Source organism: Vigna radiata, chromosome 8, assembly GCF_000741045.1.
Source record: "Vigna radiata var. radiata cultivar VC1973A chromosome 8, Vradiata_ver6, whole genome shotgun sequence".
NCBI lineage: Eukaryota > Viridiplantae > Streptophyta > Magnoliopsida > Fabales > Fabaceae > Vigna > Vigna radiata.
In genome coordinates this window covers 3,587,654-3,598,759 of record NC_028358.1, presented here as the reverse complement: position 1 = coordinate 3,598,759, position 11,106 = coordinate 3,587,654, and the positions used below count along the sequence as shown (strand labels likewise).

At 31.4% G+C, this 11,106-nt stretch overlaps 1 protein-coding gene across 5 annotated transcripts; it reads left to right on the top strand.

The window, feature by feature from the left end:
* Nucleotides 1-1,454: 1,454 nt before the first annotated feature.
* On the top strand, nt 1,455-6,144 carry LOC106769976 (disease resistance protein RGA2-like). Of its 5 annotated transcripts, none has more exons than XR_001376388.2 (3): nt 1,455-4,412; nt 5,575-5,653; nt 5,771-6,144. XR_001376388.2 is itself a non-coding variant. In XM_014655797.2 (2 exons), exon 1 carries the CDS (start codon nt 1,824-1,826, stop codon nt 4,374-4,376), a length of 2,553 nt encoding a protein of 850 aa, XP_014511283.1. In that variant the 5' UTR covers nt 1,455-1,823; the 3' UTR covers nt 4,377-4,412; nt 5,575-5,696. The 5 variants fall into 5 exon arrangements, 1 of the variants encoding a protein (XP_014511283.1); XR_001376387.2 differs by having other exon boundaries at nt 5,768-6,144; XR_002669248.1 differs by having other exon boundaries at nt 5,740-6,144.
* Nucleotides 6,145-11,106: the final 4,962 nt, after the last annotated feature.

The window sequence follows — 11,106 nt, the reverse complement described above, 5'->3', positions numbered from 1 at the left end:
CTTAGCCCATATTTCTTGTATTATAAATAGAGAACCCTATGTGTATTTAACACAAGGGAGATTAATCCCAAATATAGTTTTCATCATATTTAACAAACCCAATTCAGGTACCTTAAAACCCCTCTCACCTCATGACGGCGCAAGCAGGCGAGCTTCCCTTGTTGTTGAATTCAAAACCCTAATTAGGCGAGCTGCCCATTTCTTTTTCATTTGAAAATTACACATCTGCATAATGCGGCCTTCAATGTGTCACGTGTTTAACATTTGCAAACTCAGCATGTCACGTGATCGAAAATTTAACATCATTCATTCAAATTAATGACAAGGGTTTAATTGAATCAATTTCGTATAAACAGGACTTGAGTTAAAAATTAACTGAAGGATCAATTTGAGACAAATTTGTATAAAAAGTGATCTCAAAAATGATTAAACTTAATAAAAGATAATTGTGTCTTAATTATAGAGTTTATGGCTTTAGAGATGAAAAGCCAATATAAGTCCATAAATTGAAAGTGTCTAGTTGACAAACAACATAAGATACCAAAAGCATATTAAAAAATTTATAATGAGTGTCATTTTCCTATCAATCTACCGTGTCATCTCTACTATCAAGAGTATCAGAGCTAACATAAGATTCTTCAAATCGATGGGCTGAAAAATAATCTTCAAATCACAACATTTAGGTAAAATTTAAACTGGGCAGAAATAAAATCAAATGTCAACTCAATAACTCACCTCCGTTGCAGGTTCACAACTCCTGAATTATGTCTCTACTTCTATTTTCACTCAAGTCTTGAGCAGACAACTTAGTGAAACCTCACAAATAAAACCTTCTCCAATTAAAATGTAAAGTGATAGGAACAAGTTAGAGAAACCAATATATATTAATTAATATTATATATCAATTAAACTTTGGAATAAATACAAACTGGTCTTCATTCTAGGTATATCTTTGTAGGCATATATATTGAAATTCATTAACATTTTAATTAAACCATGTTAGTTTTTTCTGTGTGGGATTTTTTTTTATCCTTCCTTGTGACTTTCCAGTCGTTCTTTTAGAGAGTTTTTTCTATTGTCATTTCTTTATTTGTCTTTATTTGTATGATTTATTCGTTTGTATGGTAGATGGTTTCCGGTTTGTTTGTTTGAGTTATTTCCATTACAAAAATGGAATACGAAATTATTTTATAGAGTCTACATTGACAAAGTTAGTTTTTGTTAAGTGCGTATTCATGAAATTCTATATTGAATGTATAAAAAAAAATGAGAAGTTGATTTGAGGAATTATATATGTCGTGGATGAAAAACTTAATTGAATTTGTTTTGGCTCGTTGACCTGGTTGGCATGTCATACCCCCTCATCATCCAATATAATTGCAGTAGAAGGGTTTTAAAACAAAATTCTACATAAAAATTGTCTTTGAGAAATTTCATGAAACCCAAAGATACATAGTAACAACAAAATTACAAATTTTCATTTGGTTGAACCTATGTAGTGTCCTCAGCGTAATATCTGTTTTTCTATGATCCTATCTCAACCTTACAAAGATGCATGTAATAAAGTACCTTGTTGACTTTTCTTAAATCAACTGGTTCAACTCAAAACCATCGAATAAATAATGATTTTCATTGCCAAGGTAAAAGAAATAGGTATATGTAACATCACCCATCAATTTTTGTCTTCAAAATATAATTTTCCTACGTGCAGAGCTCTCCAATATTGACTAGACTTTTCACAGATAAATATCATAATGACAAGATAAGATTCAGAGAAAAAACCATTCCTGAGGTTGTCACTCAATTCTTGTCTGCCTAAAGTCATGGCCGAATCACTCATTGTCGCGGTTGCAGAATCACTTATAACGAAGCTCGCTTCTCGAGTTGTCGAACAAGCTTCTTTGGCGTTGGGTGTGCACCAAGAGCTACAGCAGATGAAAAAGACCATGGCACTGGTCAAAGCATTTCTGTTAGACGCTGAGCAAAAGAAGCAGCAGAACAATGCTCTGAGTGAGTGGCTAAGACAGATCAGGCAGGTGTTCGCCCACGCGGAAGACATCGTCGACAACTTTGAATGCGAAGTGTTGCGGAAGCACGTTGTCAGCTCTCACGGCAGCTTCTGCAGGAAGGTATGTCGTTTGTTTTCAACTAGTAATCCTGTGGTTTACCGTTACAGAATGGGGCGTGAGATAAAAGGCATCAAGAAGCAGTTAGAGAAGGTTGCAACTGATGGCCACATGTTTGGTCTTCAAAGCAGTGACAAGGATACAAAGGTTTTGCATGCGAGGGAAATGACTCATTCACATGTAAATGTCTCAAATGTGGTAGGGAGAGAACATGATAAGCAGAAGATAATAGAGCTTTTGCTGCAAGATGATCATCATGACAGAAGTCTCTCAGTGATTTCAATTGTGGGATTTGGAGGCTTGGGAAAGACCACTCTCGCAAAGGTAGTGTTCAATGACACTGCTATTGAGGAATGTTTCACTTTGAAGATGTGGGTGTGTGTCTCTAATGATTTCGAACTTAGGAATGTTCTTATGAAAATCCTAAACTCTGCTCCTAACCCCACCAATGAGAAGTTCAAAAATTTAGACACGGATCAACTTCAAATTCGTTTGAGAAGTTGCCTTCAACGTGAGAAGTTCTTGCTCGTCTTAGACGATGTCTGGAACGAGGATCGTGTTAAATGGGATGAGTTGAAGGAAATCATAGAGATGGTAGGTAACAAAGGAAGTAAAATCTTGGTGACTACTCGTAGTCACTCAATTAATGCCATGATGCGCACTAAATCCTCTAACTCTTACATTCTAAAAGGCCTTTCTGAGGAGGATTCCATGTCTCTGTTTGTCAAATCTGCTTTTGATGATGGAGAAGGGAAAAACCATCCAGAGCTAATGGAGATTGGGAGACAAATTGTGAGAAAATGTGGAGGAATACCATTGGCGGTGAGAACCTTAGGAAGCTCACTGTTCTCAAGGGTGGATCGAAAAGAGTGGGAGAATATAAGAGACAATGAAATTTGGAACTTAAAACAAAATGAAAATGATATTTTGCCTGCTCTTGAGTTAAGTTATGATCAACTACCTTCGCATTTGAAACGATGTTTTGCTTGCTTCTCTCTTACCTCGAAGGACTTTGATGTTTCAAGTTCTTACGTTGCTCTGCTGTGGGAGGCACTTGGTTTTCTTTCCGCACCAAAGCAAAATGAAACAACACATGATGTTGCTAATGAATATCTGCGTGAGCTATGGTCAAGATCTTTTCTCACAGATTTTCTTGACATGGGGAGCACATGCAGATTTAAATTACATGATTTAGTCCGTGATCTTGCAGTGTACGTAGCCAAAGGTGAGTTTCAAATATTGTATCCCCACAGTACAAGTATATCTGAGCATGCCCAACACTTGTCATTCATTGAAAATGATATGCTTGGCCAAGATCTCGTTCCCATAGGTGCAAGAACTATAATTTTTCCCATGGAAGCTACTAATGATGCTTTCTTGAATACGTTGGTATCCAGGTGCAAATACCTTAGAGTTCTAGACTTGAGTTATTCTGAATACGAGAGTTTGCCTAGCTGCATTGGAAAGTTGAAACATTTAAGATATCTCAATCTTTCAGGTAATAAAAAACTTAAGGGACTCCCAAATTCCGTATGCAAACTCCAAAATTTGCAAACTTTGGACCTAAGAGGTTGCATAAAGCTGCAAAAACTGCCCAAAGGAATAAGAAAGTTAATCAGCCTTCGTCGGCTGCTTGTAACCACTAGGCAACCAGATTTTCCAGACAAAGAGATTTCAAAATTGGCTTCTATGGAAACAGTAGAACTCTATTCTTGTGATAATTTGGAGTCATTGTTCCAAGCTATACAACCTAGAAGTCTGAAGTTTTTGCATCTTTCTGGTTGTGGGGGTTTAAAGTCTCTGTCCTTTCATGTCATTACAAATTTAGAGAGTTTGGTTATCTTCAAATGCAGTAAGATGGAATTGTCAATGGGCCTTAGCAACCTTAATTCCATTCCTGATTCAAGGTTAAAATTACTTGTTCTTCAAAGTTTGCCACAGTTGGTCACTTTGCCTCAGTGGTTGCAAGGATCTGTGAACACACTGCATTCCTTGTTACTTGTTGACTGCAACAATCTTGAGGAGCTTCCTGAGTGGCTGTCAACTTTGAACTGTCTCAAACTACTTATAATTGAACATTGTCCAAAGCTGATCTCACTCCCTGATACCACGCATCGCCTCCGAAACCTTGAACATTTGGAAATCAATGATTGTCCTGAATTATGCAAAAGATGTCAGCCAGGAGTTGGACTGGATTGGCACAAAATATCCCACATCAAACAAGTTATCATTGGTGAACCAGAAGAGTAGAAGGAACTCTTGAATGACACATTCAAAAAGTTTAAGGTATTAACTTTCGTTTTAACCACTTTCTTTTCTATTTTGAAAGAAAGGAATTTTCTGCTGTACATATAACTTTACATACGAACAATGTCCTATAGATTTGATAAGTAGTTGGACTCATTAACATATGGAAAAAGGTTCTTTGACATGAATAACTACCATTTCACTACTATTTATAGGAATAAAATGGTCCTAAGAAAAATAACCTTTTGTATTTCTAAAAGAAGGAAAGAATAAAGGATAGTATCAAATAGATGTAAAGAAATTGTTGGTGTCAAAGTGTCATTATCCTGTTAGTGTTAAGCAAAGAAAACTTTAGCGATTAAAATTGAGATTAGAGATCACTGCATGATTCATGTTCAGTCTATCACAGATGATGTTAGTGATGTTATATGTATGTTTGTGTGAGATATCATAGGGTACTGTTAATTGTTAACAGATTTTTTTCACCAACTCAACTCGTGTCAGAGCAAACCTTGACATGTGTCTGGAGGCACCGAGACACTGATTCAATGGATATTCTGTAACGCCACTTTGCTGTGTGAAGAATATACAAATTTCCTAGGTCGTTGCATTTGGTGATTTTCTGCATGGGTCTATATTGCTTAATAAATTTTGTATCATATAAAGACTAGAATATTTTTTCTTAATCAACCATTATTGAAAAGTTTATACTGATTCTTTGTTGTCATTAATGTTGAAAAAAAGAACATTGGTTTAAATGGAAGGAGGTGCATCCCAGTTAGTTTTATATTTAAATTTTCTTTACTTTTTGAAATATAACTAATTTTTGGTACTTTATACTCTGTTTATCTATGACTTCCAATTGATAATAAAGTCATATACATAATACAACTTGTTTTTGAAGTTGGCATAACACTGGAAAAACAGATTGTAAATCTCTAGAATCTGTTTGAACTTTTGATACACTAATTCTTGAGGAAAGTAAAAAATGAAGTAGATCCATTCTCATTCAGGAAGTTGTGAAGTTTGATTGCAGTGGTGAAAGATACTAAAACTATCATTTTAGATCCATTTCTTCTGTTCATGCTGCGGTTAAGAGTCAGTATACACACATCATCTCTCAGTAAATTCACTTCTGGGATTCTTTTCATATTCTAGTTGTGTTTCACTTTTGTTTATTTGACATGTCCTCCATTTTCAGATGATATATTAATTGAAAAAGGTGTTCTTCTGCCTCCTGAGGATCTAAGACTTTCAGTTTGGGAAGATTTTTAAAAATGGTAATAACTTCTATCTACACCTTTTGTACTTCTAATTAGAACCTCCTTCCTAATTCTCATAATCATGATTTTTCTGTCTTGAGAAGCTTTAAAATTTTGACCTACAAACTCCAGCAGATTTCTTGGTGGAGGTGGTTGGGCTAAAGAAATTACCTGATGGACTTCAAAAGGGTTCAAACATTGTAGTTTTGTCGGCGCCATCGTCGTCCCCGATGAGGAAGAAAGGAGCTGCCCCGATGCCTCATATGAAATTGAAATGGAAAATCGATGAGCCACAAGGATGGAGAGGTAAAGCATCTCTGCATTCTCATCAAAGATTCACACTCACCAGAATAAGTGTTTTGGTGTAATAATTTTAGAGGTAGTAAAAGGTTATGGACATTTTATAATATAGTGAAAAAATATGTTATAATAGGTGTTAGAAGTCTGGTCGACTAGACATATGGTCAATTTGTAATATATAAGAAGGGTGCAAACCTTTTTTTACAAGCCATTTTATAGAATTGAGTTAGGCTTAAAAATCACTTTCTAATATAGTATAATTATATCGGACCATCCATTAATGTCTAGTCCCACGTTTGAGATGTATATACCTCATCTTACAAGCCAGTCGATTTTGTGGAGTTAAGTTAGGCTTAAAGTCCACTTCTAGCAATAGTTAAAGCCTATCCTAGCGATATTTCTTGTTTCTTGGACAATTCTATTTCACCCCTTGTCGGACCGCTATTGGATCACCAATTTTCTACTATCACGCTCGAGATGTCTATATCTAGTTTTGTGGAGTTGAGTTATGTTTAAACTCCACTTCTTAATAATAGGTTTAGCCTATTATGACAAGTATTTGTTCATCATAGTACGTGTTATACACAATTAACCTATTATGACCTACATTGTTATATATGTTATAATTTTTTTTAACCTACATTACTAAACTATAGCCAAGTTTTTATATAGCACTTAAAATAAAAGAAGTTCACTTGGTTTTAATGTCTTTCATATCTAAACTTTTTATTGAAAATGAATCATTAAAAATCTACAAATAAAATAATGTCTTCCACTATGCAAATCTCTCATTAAAATTGTAAAATGCTTCCAACCACAATTGATTCTACATTAAAAGATTAACGTTTTCATCTAATGTGTTCTTGATATGTTTGAGCACTGCAGCATAATCTGCTAAGTTGAAATACCTAATAGTGCTTGCATTTTTCAATGCTTCTTCCCATAGTAACGGTGCTATTATATAAGAATCCAATTGAAGATTTAATCATTTGAACAAAAAATCAAGAAAAAGTTATCTACATACAAATATCTCTATGTATACCAAAACGGCATTACAGGAAGTAGCATTATCAGTTAAAAGTTCTATGCTGTTAGGGAAGTTATCTATGGGTGCTTTAGCACCAAGTTATGCAAATATGGGGGCACTAGAATTGGCACCACCCCAGTACTGGAAATTAATGAGGTATCTTTGTAAGAATGTTGTGTAACTTTCTGGCTTATAGTGGAAATGATCCAAAGTTTGTTTGAAGAAAAATGATTTGATTTCTTCTGTCTCAACTGCAACTGGTTGATCGTGCAGTGATGCTCCCTATTCAGGAATTGTACAAATTGTGAGAAAGAGAACAATTATCAGAGCAAATAAAACTGAGATAATGTGAGAAAAATTTATAGTGATGAACATAATTTTAATTTTGTCACACTACAGTTATAATAACTATTACTTTTATTACAAAAATGTCATTGATGATAGGTAAATAAGTCGTTATAGAATTTTATTTTTCATTAGTGTTTAAAATGTTTATGTGAAGTTAAAATAATTATAAAATATAAGTTTCTATATATAAGTAGTATATGTGAAACAAGATTCAATTAAACATTGAAATTTGAGGAAAGGAAGTCCAATTAAAAAAGTTATTAAGTGATTGTTAGTGGAAAAGAATACACAGAATGAAAGGAAACAAACTAGCACCGTTCATGCTAGAATTGCTAATGGCCCTAGTGGTAATCTATTTATAATCTAATAAGCTTGAAGTGTAGAATTTAAGATACCTTAAATTTCTCCTAATCAGACAATTTGTTTATCTTGCATGAGTAGAGAAAAGAACAATCCTTAATGCATAATGTTTCTCATTGTCAAAAAGTTACCATTACTAACAAACAAGACCCCATTCATCATTTCTCATTATGCAGAAATGAGGTTCTTACCATTAGAGAATTTATAGAATATGACAGCAAACAAGGTTAACCATGAGAGGGTTGAAGGCTTCCAAATTTTAGCACTGGTGAGATGAAAAGTTCTTTTCTTTATGTTTCTGAAGTTCTTTGATTTTATCAAACCGTGATTCCTACAAAAATTGTATTGTCTTTTGCAAAATTATTACATCATTTCAATTGAACACAATGTGCATGCCAACCATTGTCCACAAACCCTAATTCTGAACAGTATGAAAAGGAGTTACAACCTGAATTCCAAACTATAGGTAATAAAAATGGAAAAACTTCTTTTAACAACACTTTTTTAATAACTTTTTGACAACGCATACGTGGCAGTTTGTGATTGGTCCGTTTTAAATATTTTTTAAACATAAATTTAAATAGACCAATAAAATGATGACACGTATCCCGTTGTCAAAAAAGTTGTCAAAAGGTGTTGTCAAAGTATCATTGTCCTTTCCTTCATCCACTCAATGAACTCCATGCATTTTGATTTCCTTACCCTTTTTTTTTCTTACATTTGTTAAGCGGAATTGGTTTGCTTTCATTCTAATTTCATGGCCTTTCTTCCATGTTTTCAGTTAAACAAATTCGAATTTATCAAATAATCTTCTTTTGTACTACTAATCTTTTATCATTTTCTTGGCTTGCCCTCTCCCTCCTCAGAATAAATAAAACATTTATTAAAAATTTATATACAAGTCTAAGTTTTATATTATATATAACAAAGTTACAAATCTTCTACAATGAATTTTCTAAAAAAAAAAAAAGAACTCATCAAAATCAAAGTTTCATTAACTAAAATTTTTAATTATACACAATACAAAAATTATAAAAATTATCGATAATAATAAAATCTTGTTAATAATTCGAGTTTCTCGATGAATTATTGACGATAAAAAGTTATCAGTAATATATTTATCAATAAATTTTATTGAGGGATAAAAAATTTGTTAATATTTAATGAAAATCAAAATTCGTGAGTAAATATCTATTATAATATATACTTATTAATAACTATCTACAAAATTTGGTGATTGATAAAACTTATAGGTAAATATCACAATTGGATTTTTTTTATTCTTTCGCTTTTCTTCTTTTTCATTCTTTTTTTTTTTCTTTTATTTCTTCTTTCTCATATTCTCCTCCTTCTTCTCTCATCTCATCGTTCTTCTCCTCCAATGTCATCGTCTTTGTTGCATTTGTTACCATGCTACCAACTCTAGCTTTTGTTCCTTCTCTCCTCTTCTTCTTTTGTTTTTTTTCACCCATCTCCACTTAATATACAAAAAAAAATTCATTAGATTAAACAGGAAATTTATTAATGAACAATAAAAATATAAATTATTGACGAATTTTTAGACATATAATTATCAACAAGTTTTAATGGTAGATTACACGAATTGGTCAAGACCCAAAGTGTGAAGTGTACCATTACTTTACCAACAAAATTTAACAATGAACAAATTTATCAATAAAAAAATTATACATTATGGGCAAAATTTACTAATATATACATTACCAACAAAAATATTTGTCCATAATTTAAATATAAATATCACCCACAAATTTTATTAATAGAATTTTCGTTGATAATTTAAATTCTAAAATTTGTCAATAAATTTAATTTTATTGAGAAATTTATTTTTGTTAATAATTATGAAAATTTTATAATGATATTTATATAACTTATATGCGGATTATTTGTATTTAAGTTATATTTCGATAATCCGTATATAATTATATAAGAATTATCTATATATGGATTATTCGTATCTGTATATAAGTTATATGTGGATATATTCGTATGTACTTTAACTACGTCTTTTTTATGTATGATTTTTTTCTCTTTTTATGTATGTGGATATAATACAAGTTTTTTTTTTTCTCTTTTGACCCCTAGTTTTAATTTATTTCTAGGTAACATGAATATTTTTCTTTTTGTTCTCTTTTGAGCCCTAGTTTTCGTTTTGTTAGAAAAACTTTTCTACAGAAGTTTTCATCCTCTTTAATTGCTTAACTTATTCAATATTTATTAAGTTTATTATCTTTAAATATTTTTTTCTCTTATTACAACTTTAATTAAACTTCTTCTTTTTTATTTCGCAAGCAATACTGTATTGTCATAATACATCACACCCTCCCCATACCACACTCAATCTAAATAATACTCATTATTTGTAGGATAAATATACGTTACAAAAAAAAAAAGTAATGCGTGATGCTTAAATAATATTTTAATTTTTATTCAAAATTTGATAAATATCTAGTTATAAAAAATAACACTAGTAAATAAATATAAACGCAATACATGATTAATATAGTATAAACGTTTGAGAGTGCACTAAAATATTGATTCCCTAAAATAAGTATGAAATAAATAGGTAGAAAAAAAAATGAAACAAAAACAATATCCAGATGAAAAAGTCCTTCTTTTATGTAAAACTAGATATATGTTTTACCTGCGATATTACGTTTAAATGTTTGACCAACATTAGTCCATTTTACCATCTAAAATAATTAACTGTCTTTGTTAAACTTGGAATTAAAAATTATTTGAGTAATTTCATAATTAAAAAACATTTGAAATATCAATCTGGTCATCTAATATTGACATTGAATTAGTTGTAAATTATAATTTTTAACTATTGCATGATATTGATATTATAATAAATAATTTTAAAGATTTCACACCTTTGCAAAATATAATTTAGACTTACATAAGATTTAAGTAGCATAAATTCTTTAAATTGAATATCCAAAAAAAAATTCATATAATGAGTTTTCAATAAAGAAAAATGTTTTGTTTAGAATTTTGTTATTGCAACTTTTCATCAAAATAGTAATATGGTCAAGTAATATGTATATACGTCACTGTTTTGACTGATAATGGAAACTACATCTACCCTAAATAAAACGAAACATTATTTATTTTCATCGAGGATTCCATATATAATTTTATTTTTACTGGATACTAAAAAATTATTTAAGTCTAATATTTGTATTTAAAAAAGTTGTTTATTATGTTTATAAATTTACAAGTAAATTTTAAATATTTATCTTGTATTGTAGTGCAAAAGTACTAGTTATAGTATAATATACACTAAACTTTGTATAATCTGGGTTCTATTCAACTGAGGGAGGCTTCACTGAAATGTGCACCTATCTGGTGTCAAACAGATACAACCTGTTCATCATTTTAAGTTGATTTTCCTTTTTCTATTGAAACAAATCAT